This window comes from Carassius carassius, chromosome 16 (assembly GCF_963082965.1).
Source record: "Carassius carassius chromosome 16, fCarCar2.1, whole genome shotgun sequence".
Classification (NCBI taxonomy): Eukaryota; Metazoa; Chordata; class Actinopteri; order Cypriniformes; family Cyprinidae; genus Carassius; species Carassius carassius.
The window spans coordinates 7,002,263-7,019,574 of record NC_081770.1 but is presented as its reverse complement, the minus strand read 5'-3'; the positions used below and the strand labels follow the sequence as shown (position 1 = coordinate 7,019,574).

The window sequence follows — 17,312 nt, the reverse complement described above, 5'->3', positions numbered from 1 at the left end:
CCATCGACCAATAAAATGTCTTCATTCGCACCAAAGCCCCGCCCCCAGCTCAAGTGCACAAGTGAGCTTTTCAACAGGAATTTTGCAAAAAGACAAAAAGACTAGCAAAGTCAAAGTGCTCGGATTTGGCCTTGTACTGCCAGATATGAGAGATTGTAAGTACCTTGTGCAGCGAAACTGAAGAAAAGTGCAAAAGTAAATATGTCGTAAACATTTGTGTAACGTTATTCTTTTTGTGAATGTCATTCTACATATTTGTAACTATTAATCAACAACTCCCAATTCAAAACACGTGTGTTTTGATCAGTGTGTGGGCAAATTGAAAGATTCAGCTTTTCACATCAGAGCTGTGACTATTAATTTCAGTTTACAAATACAAATGCAGTTCTCACATTCAGATTTTCAACCTCTCAAGTCAAGCTACTACCTCCATATTTATTCAACAATTACTCTCCTCTTTGTCTCTCCAAATCAGCGTAGCACTATTTAGGCAAATCGCAGGAGGTGTAACGTATGCTCTTCTGTGTCAGCCTCGCTGCGCTGTCGCACTGTTTTCATTCAAACTAAAGCGTAAATACACGTAAACAATGCATCCTTGTCGCGCGGCTCATACGCCATCTGCGTACAGCTCAGATTTGAGATTTGCCAAAATGCCGCTACGGTGTTCTGAAGAGACACGAGATGGATTGTTGAATAAAGTCGTTATTTTTGTTTTCTTCGTGTACAAAAAGTATTCTCGTCGCTTCATAACATTACGGTTCAATCACTGGAGGCAGATGGACTATTTTGACTATGCTTTTCATACTTTTCTGGACCTTGACAGTGTTACTTACTTGGCAGTTTATGAGACACCCTCAAGCCTTCTGGTTTTCATCCAAAAAATCTTAAATTGTGTTCCGAAGATGAACAATAGTGACAATAGTTTTACGGGTTTGGAACGACACGGGGTAATTGATGATGACACTATTTTAATTTTGGGGTTGGATATCATCCCTTATATCCCCATATACTGGCGCAGATTAATGCACAGGCTTACATAGGCTGCAGCCTAGGGGCCCCACGTGTTCAGGGGGCCTCGGATTGGCCAGACATTTTTTTTTTTCCAGGAATCCAGTTTTAAAAACATTATCTAATCACTGTTTAACCTAATAAAAATACTGACTAATATACTGTTAAATTATCTGTGACTATATATAGATTTTAATAGCTTGATGCTCTTTAAATATTTTGTTGCATTGTAAAAAAGATTCGGTGCATAGGACGGACCTATCCGCGATCGCTCTCAGTGGTTCTGACCAAAGAAGAGCGCTTTGGAATCTCCATTACACATCATAAGCATCATTCCTGGGCAGCGTTTCCCGATAATGTTGTCTCTTAGCGCGCTACGAAGACTCTTAAGGTATGACTTAACTAAAGGTTAAACCATTGCTAGGCGTCTTCAGGGGCCAGGGCTATCATCCACTCGCGAGGCAGAGGTGCTGAGGACAGAGGCGCTGGCGCCCTTCCTAGCAATGGCGCTGGTCGCGCTAGCATCCTGGGGTGGCAGAGAAGAAGATGTAGGTGATGATGTGGATCTCAGCTCTCTTCATCTCCTGGTTGCAGCGATGACTCCGAGACTGTACGTGCGCGTTTAAGATACCTAAACAACGACTGATGCAACAGGGCCGAGGGCTGGGTTGGAAAATATGTGATGTAATTATGTTTTTTAATTTAATCAATGTTGATTATGAAAGTGAGCATGCAGCATGAGAAAGATATGATACATCATGAGATGTGCAATATGTCTGGAGACATGGGTAAAACATTTTGACCACTTCATTAAGTTTTGTTTTGTAGTCTCTTTTTTACAAGATTTTCGTTTTGTATAAATTGTATCTTAATTGTTTTATCAACAAATTGCTTGTATTTATTAAATAACAAGCAAATATATAGCAGACAGTGTAATAATGCGCCGGCACGATCACTTGCATCGCATGTGAACTGGAGGGCGCCGAAACTCAGCTTGTGCTTCACAGATTTGAGAAATATAGGCTATCTATTATAGAAAGTTTGAAATGTCTACTTTTAAACGAAAATATTCAAAACTAAAATAAATAGGCTAGCCTACACTCTGAATATGTAATATGAATTGTGCATTTCTCTCTGGCGTTCATGGCGAGACCGCATCATCAATATGGAAGCAAAATAATGACTTATGTCTTTGAAACAAAAAAGCATGCTGAATAGCACTAACTGAAAAATAATGCATTGAATTAACAGTTCTTGCATTTTAATGCCTTGAATTTCCAGGGCTTGCATTGTTAGGTCCTGAAATTTTATATAGTTGTTCATTTAAGCTGTGAATATTTCAATTAAAAATATTTCACACACCTTTTCATAATTAAAAAAATCAATAATTCATATTCACGTTCCAGAATTCACTTCCAAAATATTAAATCGGTTAAAAATACGATGTATAATATTCAACAGGCAAATTTCGGTCCGTTTTATTTCACTTTCCAAATTCGCTTCCACAAATTCAGTGGTTAAAATTCGGCAGATAATTCGCCCTTCCACATCCGGGAGCTGCAGGAATAGCAGTAGAGCACAGAGGCATGATCTCTATCTACTGTCAGTCGCTCACCAGCAGGTGGTGCAAGCGGCTGTTAAATAAGGCCAAAGCAACAGGTGGATTAAGTAATACAGTTACAAAAACTGATCTGCAGAAATTAAGCAAGCGCTAGGTAGAAGTTTTGATTATCGGGGCATGTGGAAAAGCTGATTGTGCGTATGTTTATTTCAACCTCTTTTCTGTTACCAAGTAAGCAGCATTCAAAGGAGATTATTATGGTGTTTTACCCAACGCTGAATTACAGAACTAACATTACATCTAAGGAAGACATATATTGCTTTCGGTTGTTTAGTTTGCCTAACTTTGTGTCATGGCTTGTGCGTCGCTGTGCTGTAATACTGGGGATCCCCTCACGTCACACTCCAGGATTCCCCAATGACAAGTAACGCTTCTCAATCAATTAATACTTTGATATAAGACCTCAGATCTCAGAATAGATTTTATTGATGATTATGCAAACTATATACAGGCAAGCAAATGGGATCAAAAAGAATCCAATGCACTGCATTTTCTTTATAATTGATTTCCATTACCACTGGTCTATAAAGTCGACAGTCACACAAGGATATCAATACCATGATTAGTTTTAACAATATGCAACCAATTTATATTAACATAAAAAAATGAGTTAAAAACAATCTAGGTATATTCTGAAAATGTAAACTGAAGAAATTATTGACGTGCTACCGCACCCAAGGGACCGTCTGACAATTCCACTGACTGGGTTAAAAGGTCCAATGTGTTTTAATTAAAATTCTAAATAACACAGTCAAATTCTTAATCTTGTATTTCTCATAGTGATTTTCTACAGGTGAGATTTTGCCAATACCTCCCTTCATATATTTACAGTATACAATCATTTACATATTAAAGATCCCTGGAAAGGGTTTTCATGTTCCAACAGTTGTAGTACATTGCTAGATACAAGACTGACTTACTAGGGATGGGCGTTTTCCACAAATATCACATTAGACTATTTGAGCTCACAAAAAAAAGAATATTCGAATATTCGTTTATTTAAATTAAGTTTAATGAGTCAGACATTTTTCAGCAACATTTGTTTTCGTCATTTTGAACAAGCTTACACACAATAAGCTTGAACATTACACATCGTGTTTTGTAGCTGAAAACCTTTAACAATGCGTGCAAACAAATAAAAGTACCGATTAAAAGCAAAATAATAATAATAAGTGAACAAAGAAAAAACGTAAAGCAGCCTGCAGCAATTAGGCTATTGTACACTTAACTTTTAAACTGTCAGCAAATCTTTTTTTTCTATTGTTTCAAATGTTCTTGTTAAGAAATACGGGCATGTAAACATGATTGGGGGAAAGTCGGCTCCTTAGTCTGTTAACAATAAGGCCAGCCGCGGAGAAAACGCGCTCTGACGCACAGACGTTGTCGGGACTCACAATAACGCTGTGCTAAGCGAATACGTTTTGTGAAGCGCTTCGTGTTTTCGTTTCACCACTGAATGGGATCCTCATCTGGTGGAATACATGGAATACATGGCTCCAGCAAGAACTGTTCCCACTCGTCTCGGCTGGACTCTCTGTAATCATCGCTGAAGTACTGGCTCAGCCTTTTCCTACGAGTTATTGCATCCTCTTCATCGTTGGTGACAGCGGCTGCATCCGCACCACTTGCATCAAGGAAAATGTTCTGATAATGTTCAAATAAAGTTTTTTTTCTTAATTCTCTTATGTTTTCATCGAGAAACCTGAGATGTTTGTGCCGAGGGTCTAGGGCAGACGCGAGAAGAGGAGTTTTCACTGTATTCTCCAAGTTAGCGGTGTTTATTCGTTGCATGAGAGATGCTGCAACAATGTTCTTGAATTTGGTCACTTTCTGTGACTCTCCACGGCATATTTGAAGTACTGTAGAAGACCGCAGTTCTTAGGGGGCGTTCACATATCGCGTCTTTTGCATGCTCAAGGTTGTTATTTCCAATGTAGGCGCGCGGTATGCGCGCTCATAATGGAAGCGACGAGGTCGCGATGCGCACGCGGTGCGACGCGCCCGTTTTTTCCAGGCGCGTCCGAACAGCATCGAGTTAAAAACATCTCAAGCGCAACGCATGTCATGTGACAAGAACCAAACATTCAGCTTCATCCTTTCCCGTAACAACGTTGAAAGCTCAGCCAAGATGAAGGAACTGCTGATCATAGCTGCTTACTTGGTAACAGCAAAGAGGTTGAAATAAACATACGCACAATCAGCTTTTCCACATGCCCCGATAATCAAACATTCTACTTAGCGCTTGCTTAATTTCTGCAGATCAGTTTTTGTAACTGTATTACTTAATCCACCTGTTGCTTTGGCCTTATTTAACAGCCGCTTGCACCACCTGCTGGTGAGCGACTGACAGTAGATAGAGATCATGCCTCTGTGCTCTACTGCTATTCCTGCAGCTCCCGGATGTGGAAGGGCGAATTATCTGCCGAATTTTAACCACTGAATTTGTGGAAGCGAATTTGGAAAGTGAAATAAAACGGACCGAAATTTGCCTGTTGAATATTATACATCGTATTTTTAACCGATTTAATATTTTGGAAGTGAATTCTGGAACGTGAATATGAATGATTGATTTTTTAATTATGAAAAGGTGTGTGAAATATTTTTAATTGAAATATTCACAGCTTAAATGAACAACTATATAAAATTTCAGGACCTAACAATGCAAGCCCTGGAAATTCAAGGCATTAAAATGCAAGAACTGTTAATTCAATGCATTATTTTTCAGTTAGTGCTATTCAGCATGCTTTTTTGTTTCAAAGACATAAGTCATTATTTTGCTTCCATACATCAACTTCATCTTTGCTGCGACACATAAAACACCAGTTTATTAATAAATAATTCATACATGTCTTCTTGTGGTCGTGCGCTTGAGTGCGGCTATATTATGTAAACGCTCATCTATCTGGTAAGTAATTAAATTAATGTAAAGGGGCGATTTGTCCACGAATGGCTTAAATGAACAACTACTTGTCGACTAGAAAAAACTTTAGTCGGAGGCAGCCCATATTCCACATATTTGCAGCCTGCAGGCCATTCTGGGTTGAGCGAGCGACCCTGAGCGGAATGAGCAAGCGGAATATTCAGAAATGCGCTCTCCGCTCACGAGCTCTGATCGGAACAAACCCGAACCACTGTCTGCTGAACTTGTGCAGAAACATCAAAGACAGGTTAGACATAATTTTTCCGGCCTCATTAAGGACTTCTCTGCCAGAAAATCAAGAAAGAAAAAATTTAAATGAGAGAGACAACACCAAGTGATGAGAGAGAGACAACAGCAAGTGATGAGAGAGAGAGAGACAACAGCAAGTGATGAGAGAGAGACAACAGCAAGTGATGAGAGAGAGACAACAGCAAGTGATGAGAGAGAGACAACAGCAAGTGAGCAAGTGATGAGAGAGAGAGAGACAACAGCAAGTGATGAGAGAGAGACAACAGCAAGTGATGAGAGAGAGAGAGAGACAACAGCAAGTGATGAGAGAGAGACAACAGCAAGTGAGCAAGTGATGAGAGAGAGCGAGAGAAAACAGCAAGTGATGAGAGAGAGACAACAGCAAGTGATGAGAGAGAGACAACAGCAAGTGATGAGAGAGAGAGAGAGACAACAGCAAGTGATGAGAGAGAGAGAGAGACAACAGCAAGTGATGAGAGAGAGACAACAGCAAGTGAGCAAGTGATGAGAGAGAGCGAGAGAAAACAGCAAGTGATGAGAGAGAGAGAGAGACAACAGCAAGTGATGAGAGAGAGACAACAGCAAGTGAGCAAGTGATGAGAGAGAGCGAGAGAAAACAGCAAGTGATGAGAGAGAGAGAGAGACAACAGCAAGTGATGAGAGAGAGACAACAGCAAGTGATGAGAGAGAGAGACAACAGCAAGTGATGAGAGAGAGACAACAGCAAGTGATGAGAGAGAGAGAGAGACAACAGCAAGTGATGAGAGAGAGAGAGACAACAGCAAGTGATGAGAGAGAGACAACAGCAAGTGATGAGAGAGAGAGAGAGACAACAGCAAGTGATGAGAGAGAGAGACAACAGCAAGTGATGAGAGAGAGACAACAGCAAGTGATGAGAGTTGAAATGTGAAATGTGTTGAAATGTAAAGGTATTTTGTTGCTTTGATGTTTATAGTTACATTTGTTTGGGGGCTGTGGTGGCAGATAATACTATCTGACATTCTTTCCACTTACACCTCTGTTTATGTTTTGGTTGTACTGCCAGTGTTTCTTGATCATAATTAAATGGTTAATTCTAAGCACTGAGCCTTGTTTGTATTTGTGGTTTGTTTGTAATGTTAAATTTTTCATTTTACCTATACGTGGTGTGGTGGTAATTGTCTTACTGTTGTGGCCCACCACTTGAAGGAATGTAAAGAAAACACTGTAATCACCGTAGTTACGTATGGACCATATACTTTTTTAGTGGGGGAGTGTGTGTGTGGGGGGGGGGGGGATGGGGGGATCACACAAAGAGCAGCCTAGGGGCCCCTGACAACCTTAATCCGCCCCTGCCCATATAATCAGGAGGGAGATTTTTACAGCTCTTATTTGGTCTACACGTAAATTTTTTACAGCATTTAAACAGTTTATTCACAGACAGCTTCTGTTCCAGAGTTAGTTCACTTCAGCGAGCCTTAGATACACTATGTAATACAATATGTATATATATATATATATGATATGTTAATGAGGAAGCACTAATGTAAGTAATACATGACATAATATATTATTCAAATATGATTATTTCTTTTATTATCTGTATAAATTATAAAACACAATGACAAGGTAATGTTTTACGTATATATTTTTATTTATGACATTTTATATTCATTGACATTTTATAACTTGCACATGGAGCGGCTTTTTCTTAGTGTACGATAAATGCAAAAAGAAAAATAAACTGTGTTTTTTTTTTAAAGTAAATCAAATTCATAATTCCAAGTGACTGTTTATAACTACAAGTGATAAAAATAGCTATTATTATTTATAATAATAATAATAATTTATAATAATAAAACTTTAATCAAGATTTTACTGTAAAATATAATCATCTATTTATAAATAATATTTATAATATTAAAACATTATATAATGCTGTGTCTTTATCTTATCTAATTCTGTCTTATCTATCCTATTAAAAAGCATATCTTAAACAAATATATTTTAATTTATAGTATAATATTTTACAGGAATTTGTCATAATTTTATAAGAATATAAATAGTCATTTGTATTTTTAATTAACATGATACAAGATTTGGTTCACTTTTCGGCCCACTAAATTGTTCTCCTTATATTTGAATATGTCAAGGTGTTTATTAATTTGGTATTGGCATCAGATTGGTTATGGAAAACTGGTACTGGTGCATCCCTAATAGAAATCCATTTTCTAAAAGGTGGGCCAGTTCCTCTTGCAATCTTGTCAATTCGCTAGACTTTGTCGTTCTGTAAGAAAACAATAAATCACAGAAAAAAAATAGTAAGAAATAAACAATGTTAACAGTTTATTTATTTATAATAATTATTTTTTAATCATCACATCTGTCATCAAGTTAACAGGATTAAAGAGAACCCTGGGTATTAAGGCGTGTATGCCTTAATGTAATATACATGAGTCTCACTGAAATGTGTAGTAGAAAACCCATGAAAGACTTGCATTATTTAAAAAATCCACATTGTTTTATACATATGTTGGACTGTAATATGGATCAACATTTATTTTGATGACGTGAAATGGCGACATAAATTACGTTATATTAAAGGAATAGTTCACCCAAAAATGAAAATTACTCCATGATTTACTCATCCTCAAGCCATGTGTATATGACATTTTTCTTTCAGGCAAATACAATCAGAGTTATATTTAAAAACATCCTGGCTCTTCCAAGCTTTATAATGGGAGTGGATGGTAGCCCAGAATTTAATGTCCAAAAGGACTGAACCAATCCATTATAAAAGAAGTCCACACAGCTCCGAGAGGGGTTAATAAAGGCCCTCTGAAGTGGCACAATGCATTTTTGTAAGAAAAATATCCATATTTACAACTTGCTACCTGTCGTGCGCACGTTCAAGAGAGTGCTGTCCACTGGATGACGTAGGATGTGGGCAAACGCAATGACGAATACGGGAGTGACAAACGTGGAAGCGCAGAGGATAAAGCAAAACAGAACACCAGTAACAAATTATTTATAGCTCCTATCAGGCTGTGTGACTATGAGAAGTTATTACCTCAGAATGTACGTCAGTTTTCGCTATCACACGTGTGCCAGCGATCATCCCTCTACGTGCCACTGTTGGCACACGTGCTGTAGGTTGCCGACCCCTGGCCTACATCATTAGATGGATGCTACTTCAGAGATTAACGTTTATAAAAGTTGTAAATATGGATATTTTTCTTACAAAAATGCATTGCTTCACTTCGGAAGGCATTTATTAATCCATATACCTAAATTTTAGCTACATTTAAATAAAAATAATGTTGAAAGTTAGTCAACTAAATTTGTTCATTTAAATATAACTAAAATAAATTGATTGCAAGTTCAATACATTTTGTTTTTTCAATGTACAATAATGCAGTGTCTTACCTCAAATAGGGACTTTCAGCAGCTGCTCAAACTTGTTTTTCTCAATGTTTTCTGTTAAAAAAAAACCGCACAGACAATTAAACACTAATTTTGCTTAATAGAGATGGTTTTCCTGTCAAAATCTTATCTGTAGGTGATACTTGCCCTTGCTAGATCTCCTGCAGATATAGCAAATCACACCAAGAACAGCAGCTGTAGCTAGCAGCAACACACCAACAAATATTCCAGCTATAAGACCTAAAGACAGACCTGAATTAAGAAAAGAGACATTAGTGTGAGTGAATCTGACAGTCTGTTGTACAGTATTCACTGGATATATTCTCTTTATGGACCCTCTCAAAGATCCATTAGAGATCTGAAAGACTAATTCCTCGGTTTAAATTTCTGAAATTATTGCTTATTAAATACTAATATATATATATTGCTAAATCTTTTGATTGATATATTTCAAATAAGATATTTAAGATTACAATCAGTTAAAAATAAATAACATTATATGTAAAATAACAGTAATAATACTAACAATAAAATCATTGCTGACAAACCTGAATATAACTGACAGAGATCAATATGGGAGGAATATGTTGGAGGCGGTCACTCTTTAGAACAATGTGCCTTTATAAATGAACTAGTATTTGTTCTGCGATCTATTGTAAATAAAGGAGGAGGAAGGGAGGAGAAAACATACTGCTTTCATGCTCTTGTTTCTTGTCCCGATTGTTTGATACTACGTTGGGTTTGTCAGTTCTAGAGAGAAAGGCTGGAAAACACAAGGGAATGATAATGAATAAATAATAAAAAAACACAATTATTTTTATTTAGTATTATTTTTAATTCAACAATTTTTCTAAAGACATTTCTATTTATTTTATAGCTGCAGGAAAACCTTTCCAAACAGGGAACAAACCACCTACAGCGTCCTGTTTCTAATATCGGCTGTTATTGTGGAATAAGGAACATCACTAGTCAAAGTGATCAATTCTAATTTTATTTCTGATAAAAAGTCTTAGAGGACCAAATGATAATATTTTTAATACCATCTAAATGTCCACATTCAAAGATTTGCTGAGTTGAACCATATTTGTTTGTAAAATGCAGCATGTGAGTGAATGGATCCCTGAATGACTGAATAATACTCACCAGTGACAGAAACACTTAAAGTTTTTATGGTTTCGCCGATGTTGCTCATTTTTCTGGTGATTTTTGTGCCATCACACTTGCTGTTTCGGTTCAAGCTTTGGCTGGTTCCCGTGCTCTTGCTTTGGATGAAATTTGCTTCATAACGTCCAGTGTGTTCAGTTGTGATGTCTGTGATGATCAGAGATCCAGACTCATAGTCCACTTCCAGTCTGTCTCTGAATATCCCTCCAACACCATAATACAGACAACTCTTACTGGGCTCTCCATTGATCAGAGCTATCAGAGTATTGTTGAAATACCACAGCATCTTGTCACGTTGTTGTTTGGTAACACCTGTGCTTAAAGTGACATTGTGTCCCTCAATCACTGACAACAAGTTCAATCCAGATGTGTCAGCAACCAGACCTGGAGACAGTGACAAACTATATTTTTGACCTTCTTAACTTTAACTGTTTGTTGTTTAAATGGCAAAAGATGATTTCGGCGAATATAATCACAGAAGATGGGATTTACTGTTCTACATTTTTCATGGTGAAAAGAAATGTGAGGTAAGATAACCGCAGATATTAATACATTAACTACTTGAACACTTTATCATCTGTTTAGTCAACCACTGAAAGTCATATTAGTGAAGTGGTCACGTGAAAAAGAGGCTGGAATCATTTCTTTGAGTATTAAAGCAAAACTTTAGTTTTCTGTTTGACTATTATGTTTAGAGTGTATTCTCAATTGGTGAGTTAAATTGAAAGTGACAGTGAAAGTGACAGTGAATACATTCGAATACGGACTGAGCAGCAACATCCCGCTCCCGCTGCACGTGCAACCACGCCCCAGGTGCAGCCCCGCCTCGATCTGCAGGCTGCAGCCGGGTGTACTTGCAGTCGGTGCTTACTTGGAGTTAGACCGCTCGGAAACGCTACCCTCGCTTAAGCTTATTTAAATTTAGATTTTCTACTAACCTATACACAGTGTAGAAAGAGACAGAGAGAGAGAGAGAGAGAGACATTTATTATTAAGAAAATATCACATGCAATTTAATTCAAATGACTTACCATCAAAAAGAAAAACAAACAAAGTGAGCACAAGGTAGCCTCCCATAATTGCAGCTTTTGTTCCCCTGATTAATCAGTTAAATCGGTAATAACAAGAAAAGAAAAGTAAATAAAAAGGGACATTGGTACAAGTTATGCTGGTGCCGCTGTTGGTCTATAAAGAAAGCGATAGTAACTTGCTATTATTGTAGGAATGTCAGAGGGGAGAGGAGAGGAGGAGGGTGTGTATTGATTGTATTTGATTTGTTATCCCTGCTGAAAACTATCATACACCTGCTCGTATGCCGTTTTTAGCTTGTGCAACTATTGTCAGCTTTTAACGTTTGAGCTCTCATCAGCTGGTTATTCAGGGAAACCAGCACCAGCCTAAACCTGTAGATCAATTTATTAATGATGTTACTTATGAAACATAGGCTAAATCCATAAAGAGTTTCATTTTCGTTTTGAGGCTCGTTTCTCAGAAAATCACGTAATCTATGGCAAAGTTTACTTTCGTTTCGTTAAAATGCCTTGAAGGTGAAGAACATTTTCAGTCCCCTCTATGGTTGCACAATACAGACGATATTATTTTTTTTAACCACATTAAATTTAAACACGCCCATAAGAAAATGTTCTTTCTTTCTTTCTTTCTTTCTTTCTTCTATCAAAGATAATGAAAGCGATCAGCAATGCGCGTAGTTGTTGTGTCAAAGAGAAACATTCTGTGGTCAAGTTTATCTTCAAAGAAATGTGTGAGCAGATTGAATGGAAACCCGCTGTGTTTTACTGGATGCGAGTTTATGCGTGTGGGTCAGTAGTAGGTTAGGCGGGTAGAGTGTTTTCATTTCCTTTTTTTAATGAGAACCTTGCGATTTGACTTCCTTTTTACAAAAAAAAAACCCTTTACTGATGTATGAGAAACAGTCCATTGAGAGTTACAGGAACCAATTATTCTTACTCATCACTCATAGACACTATAGCTATAGCACATCCACACAGGCTGAGCATTATAAATTAAGTAAAAAAAAAAATCCCATGATAAAAAACTGCAATAATCATTTAACATCTGCCTGTAGAGATTGTTTTCTGCCACTGTATACTGAATCTGTAATTAAAGTGAAACCAAGTGTGTGGTCAGTGAAGGGTGGTCGAATGCTGTTGGGGGAGGATCCACACACACACACACACTTACATCACACTTCTGTCAAGTCTGAGCTGTCTTCATAGATTTTCATTATAATATTAAGAGTGTTCAGAGAAAATGGTTCATGTTGTCATTTTGTTCTGCTTGTGTTTGTGGCAACTGGATGGTAAGTTACAAATGGTATGTTTTTTTATTATTATTATTTAATGTTTTTGCTGATTTAGGTCATGCTTTGATTTTTATGTAGGGTGATAAGATTGATTTGCATTCATTATATCGGAGTAAAATACATTCTGAAATTGAACAGGAAAACTATTGTACAATCTATTGGATCGCAGGAGATCAAATTAAGGACAGATTCAGTCAATCTGTTCACATGAGCTCACCAAATCCATATATATATATATATATATATATATATATATATATATATATATATATATATATATTAATGATGATTTCTCTCCCAAACCCAGTCTATCTATTTATCCTTTCATATATTATTTTTTTCTCTTTGTTCTTCATTTCACTTTTGAATACAGAGCAGTTAAGACGATAAAATTGTTTACCTTTTCATCTTTGATCAAACTCTTCAGGTACATTTGGTGTTTATGAAGTGAAGTCAGTGTCAGTGATGGAGGGAGATTCAGTCACTCTTCACTCTGGTCTTACTGACATAATGGATGAAGATCTGATTCTGTGGAGGTTTGAAAACACTTCAGTAGCTGAAATCAATGTAATGGCCGGCAGTATCACTGTATATGATGATGTTCCTGATGGGATATTCAGAGACAGACTGAAGCTGGATTATCAAACTGGATCTCTGACCATCACAAACACCAGAACTGAACACACTGGACTATATCAACTACAGATTATCAGAAATGTTAGCAAAAGTTTTAATCTGAGTGTCTATGGTGAGATAAATATTTGTCTTTTATTTGCAATAGTTTTAAAATTAAATGCATCCTAAATATTTAGTTTTCACTGAATGACATCACAAAATCTCACTTAACATGTTTGTTTCTAATCTTTCTCAGCTCGTCTGTCTGTTCCTGTCATCAGCAGTAACTCTTCAAACTGTTCATCATCATCATCATCATCATCTTCATCACAGCAGAATTGTCCACTGGTGTGTTCAGTGGTGAATGTGGGTCATGTGACTCTCTCCTGGTACAAAGGAAACAGTTTATTGTCCAGCATCAGTGTGTCTGATCTCAGCATCAGTCTCTCTCTACCTCTGGAGATGGAATATCAGGAGAAAAACAGCTACAGCTGTGTGATCAACAATCCCATCACAAACCAGACCACACATCTGGACATCAGCAAACTCTGTCACACACGTGCAGGTACAGCAGCACTTATGTGTATAATAGATTTGATTAAAATGGGTTTAGTTGATTTAAATGACTGTAGCTGGTTACATTGATAAAAGGCAAGGCAAATTAGTTTATATAGCACAGTTCATACACAGTGGTAATCCAAAGAGTTTTACATAAATTAAAGTGAAATATTTATAAAAAGCAACAAAAGCAAAGAATAACATTTTGAAATGATTAAAAATGGATTTAAAATGAATTAAAGCATTTAATAATAATAATCATAACAAAAAAATACAGTGCAATTTTACGCCTTAGTTCCTGTTTTCTTTATTTGGTCATGTTTTCTGTTCCTGTCTTCAGTTCTATTAGTTCCAAGTGTTCCCCGTTTAATTAATTTAAAATTATTATTATAAATTCCAGCTTTATCTCACCTGTGTCTGTCTTTGAATTCTGTTCTTAGTTCAATGTCCGCTTTCATATGTCCCGTATCTGTTTGTTTCTCCATGTGAATTTAACAAAAATATTTTACTTCATTACTCTCCTGGTTCCTTCTCCAAGCGAAGTGACACAGTAGAGATTGGAATAAACTAAAAGCTTTTTCAATTAAATAAAGCAGAAAAATATTACTATGTTCACTTCTCAATAGATCACCATAATGAGTGTCTATCTGTATAGTTTCAGACTCAGCATCTAAAACAGTGCTGATCTCTTCTGCTGCTGCTGCTGGATCTCTGCTGATTGTTGCTGCAGTCGTGATAGTTTGTATTTGCAGGAAATGTAGACAAACAGACAAAGAAGGTAAGTGTTAAATCACACACTATGCAGCACTATTCAGTTGTCTCACTAATGCTTCTTTAAAAACACAGAAATGCTATGTTTTAATCCATTATTTTTATCGTTGAAACAGCTGAGACTCATGAAGATGAGATCACTTACATTGAGCCTACATTCTACAAAAGAGAAGCACCGAAACCGGTAATATACTAGTTAATGGTGTGTATCTGTGTCATTTCAACAGTGTGTCCATCTGTGTAATTGAGCCAAAAGCACAAAGCTGCTCCATATTAGAGAAGTATAAAGTCGTAGGATCAATATTCAGTGCACAGAAACCTTTTACCATGTAACTAAAGGATAACAGATCAAAAAGTACCTTAGTTCATGCTTCCAGTGCTCAAAATGAGCCTCTGATGAAGTATTTCCTGTCAGCTGATGTCATCACAGTTCTAATCGTCAGTTTCAGATACTGAACATTCTTTTGTGATTCTTAAAATGCTTCTGAAAAACATCATGATGTCAAAGACATACATAAGACTGAATATTCATTCTTTCTTTTTTTTACAGGATGTTAAAGAGGATGATCATGTGGAATATGCACCTATCGCCAAGAGAAGATGATCAGACACGTATCAGGACTGCTTTGTGACTTTCACAGGAAGCTCCTGTGACTACCTCAGAGTCTCGTTTCATCTCAGCCCTTGAAAACATGTAGATTGAGTTTTGGGATTGTACGTGCCCAGATAGCAACATTGTGTCGGCCCAGATCCGGCCCACATCTGGCACCCATGGAAAGATGATCTGGCCCACATGTAGCGTGGAATGATGGCACTTGGGCGGACCGCTCCTGTTTGCCAGAACTGAGCCACAAGCAGGCCATAGCAATGCCATATGTCAGCCAAGAGTAAAGAAATTAACAAGAACTGGACCTTATCTGAGCCACAAAATCTGTGTGTATTAAATATAAAGTAATTTCAGCCTTAATAAGCCTGTTAACAAGCAGAATCACTGAAGGAAAGAAGAGAACAGAAAAACAGAAGAGCAGAAACACAAGAACTACAACTGACTTCAGCCACAACCTTAGATGAAATCAACTGAAGATAAAAGAAGACATGAAATCTCTCAAGATCTCAGCATAGGAGGATTAAACAACTCCACAAACAGCTTTACCAGCTTCTCTTATTACTAACCAGATTGACTTTATTTCTGTTGGACATCTACAAAAGTTTTTTAATTGAGAATTAACAGAGGTTTTACTCTAATGTGTTTCACCATAACAGTGATTAGTGTTTCCATTAGTTGTGCTCTTAATTGGGCTCTTATTATATAGTTTGGTTTTTGGCTTCTGTGACGGGAGTGTTTGTTAAACACATTTGCAGCTTCAAAGAAAGCTAGAGTGACATGATATCAAGTGTCGGTTGTTATCTGTTGATGTTTTTTTTTTAATCATCATGAAGTACACTGGTTCATTGATATTTTTTTTTAATCAAACAATTATGTTGTTCCAGTAATACATTCATATTACAAACCCTGTGTTTCTGCCGCATGAGATCCAGCAGGATTATAACAATCAGTTAAGATCTTTTAACAAACATGAGTTTAAAAAACTTAACCTATGCTGACACACACACAGATATAAACAATCAACACATGAATCTCAATAATGGTTACAATCAAAAATATTTAGATAAACTGATCAATTCAGAACTTCACTGAAAAGCTACTGTCACAACAAAAACAACAGCAAAATATAAGCAAATATTTAGAATTAAAAAAAATAATAGGACAATTCAGCTGCATAATTTATTCATGTTGCAATGCATGCTGGGAGTTTTGTACTATGCTAATACCCAGCATGCATTGCAGCAAGGTACTTTGATTGTCACCATTGTTGAGATTCATGTGCTGATTGTTGATGTCTGTGTGTGACATCATATATTGAATTCTTTATAATAGTTAAAAACATCTAACTGATTGTTGTAATATTGCTTGACCTCATGCTGGAGAAACACATGGTTTGTGATGTGAATATATTAATGAAACAATTGTTAGATTTTTAAAAAAATTAGCAAATCAGCCTGTTTCATGAGGATTATAAAATCATCAACAGATAACAGCCATCACCTGACCTCAATTCTCTTTAGCTTTCTTTGATGCTGCAAATGCGTTTAACAAACACACCATCACAGCATCCAAAAAAGACTAAAGATAAAATAAGAGTTAAGAGTCCAACTAATGGAAACGCTAATCACTGTTATGGTGACACACATTAGAGTTAAACCTTTCTTAATTCTCAATAAAACTTTTGTAGATGTCCAACAGAAATAAAGTCAATCTGGTTAGTAATAAGTGAAGCTGTTAATGCAGTTTGTGGAGTTGTTTAATCCTCCTCTGCTGAGATCTCCAGAGATTTAATGTCTTCTTATATCTTCAGTTGATTTCATCTAAGGTTGTGGCTGAAGTCAGTTGTAGTTCTTGTGTTTCTGCTTATCTCTTGCTCTGTTATTTTCTTTACTTCAGTGATTCTGCTTGTTAACAGGCTTATTAAGGGTGAAATTCATATTTAATATATAAACAGATTTTGTGGCTCAGATAAGGTCCAGTTCTGGTTAATTTCTTTACTCTGGCTGACATGTGGCATTGTTATGGTCTGCTTGTGGCTCAAATCTGGCAAACAGGAGCGGTCCGCCCAAGTGCC

At 36.8% G+C, this 17,312-nt stretch overlaps 3 protein-coding genes and 1 long non-coding RNA gene across 6 annotated transcripts in view; 2 read left to right on the top strand and 2 right to left on the bottom strand.

Moving 5' to 3' along the window:
• The window catches only part of LOC132160320 (uncharacterized), a 219,821-nt gene that overhangs the window by 66,131 nt on the left and 136,378 nt on the right, over positions 1–17,312 (top strand). The window lies entirely within an intron of this gene.
• LOC132160359 (uncharacterized) overlaps positions 1–17,312 on the bottom strand; it is a 62,489-nt gene that overhangs the window by 38,211 nt on the left and 6,966 nt on the right. The gene's annotated exons all lie outside the window — the stretch shown is intronic.
• On the top strand, positions 536–15,346 carry LOC132160288 (SLAM family member 5-like). 3 transcript variants are annotated; one of them, XM_059570045.1, is made up of 6 exons: positions 536–947; positions 13,115–13,435; positions 13,559–13,867; positions 14,516–14,638; positions 14,748–14,815; positions 15,182–15,346. In XM_059570045.1, the coding sequence occupies exons 2-6, from the start codon at positions 13,153–13,155 to the stop codon at positions 15,233–15,235; spliced, it is 837 nt and encodes a 278-aa protein (XP_059426028.1). In that variant the 5' UTR covers positions 536–947; positions 13,115–13,152; the 3' UTR covers positions 15,236–15,346. The 3 variants fall into 3 exon arrangements, with proteins under 3 accessions (XP_059426028.1, XP_059426027.1, XP_059426026.1); XM_059570044.1 differs by lacking the exon at positions 536–947 and adding an exon at positions 12,486–12,684 and having other exon boundaries at positions 14,522–14,638; XM_059570043.1 differs by lacking the exon at positions 536–947 and adding an exon at positions 12,486–12,684.
• LOC132160330 (uncharacterized) lies at positions 9,304–11,517 on the bottom strand. Its single transcript, XM_059570099.1, has 4 exons — positions 11,396–11,517; positions 10,344–10,748; positions 9,892–9,963; positions 9,304–9,452 (listed from the first exon to the last, which is right to left on the bottom strand). The coding sequence occupies exons 1-4, from the start codon at positions 11,439–11,441 to the stop codon at positions 9,319–9,321; spliced, it is 657 nt and encodes a 218-aa protein (XP_059426082.1). The 5' UTR covers positions 11,442–11,517; the 3' UTR covers positions 9,304–9,318.

Bases quoted from the DNA above. Each gene is read 5' to 3' on its own strand.
- LOC132160330 (XM_059570099.1), bottom strand. From the start codon at position 11,441: ATGGGAGGCTACCTTGTGCTCACTTTGTTTGTTTTTCTTTTTGATG. The intron at 9,964-10,343 runs GTGAGTATTATT...TGTGTTTTCCAG, and splicing joins TTTAAGTGTTTCTGTCACTG to CCTTTCTCTCTAGAACTGAC. The intron at 9,453-9,891 runs GTATGTTTTCTC...TTCTTAATTCAG, and splicing joins GAAACAAGAGCATGAAAGCA to GTCTGTCTTTAGGTCTTATA.
- LOC132160288 (XM_059570043.1), top strand. From the start codon at position 12,636: ATGGTTCATGTTGTCATTTTGTTCTGCTTGTGTTTGTGGCAACTGGAT. The intron at 12,685-13,114 runs GTAAGTTACAAA...CAAACTCTTCAG, and splicing joins GTGTTTGTGGCAACTGGATG to GTACATTTGGTGTTTATGAA. The intron at 13,436-13,558 runs GTGAGATAAATA...AATCTTTCTCAG, and splicing joins TTTTAATCTGAGTGTCTATG to CTCGTCTGTCTGTTCCTGTC.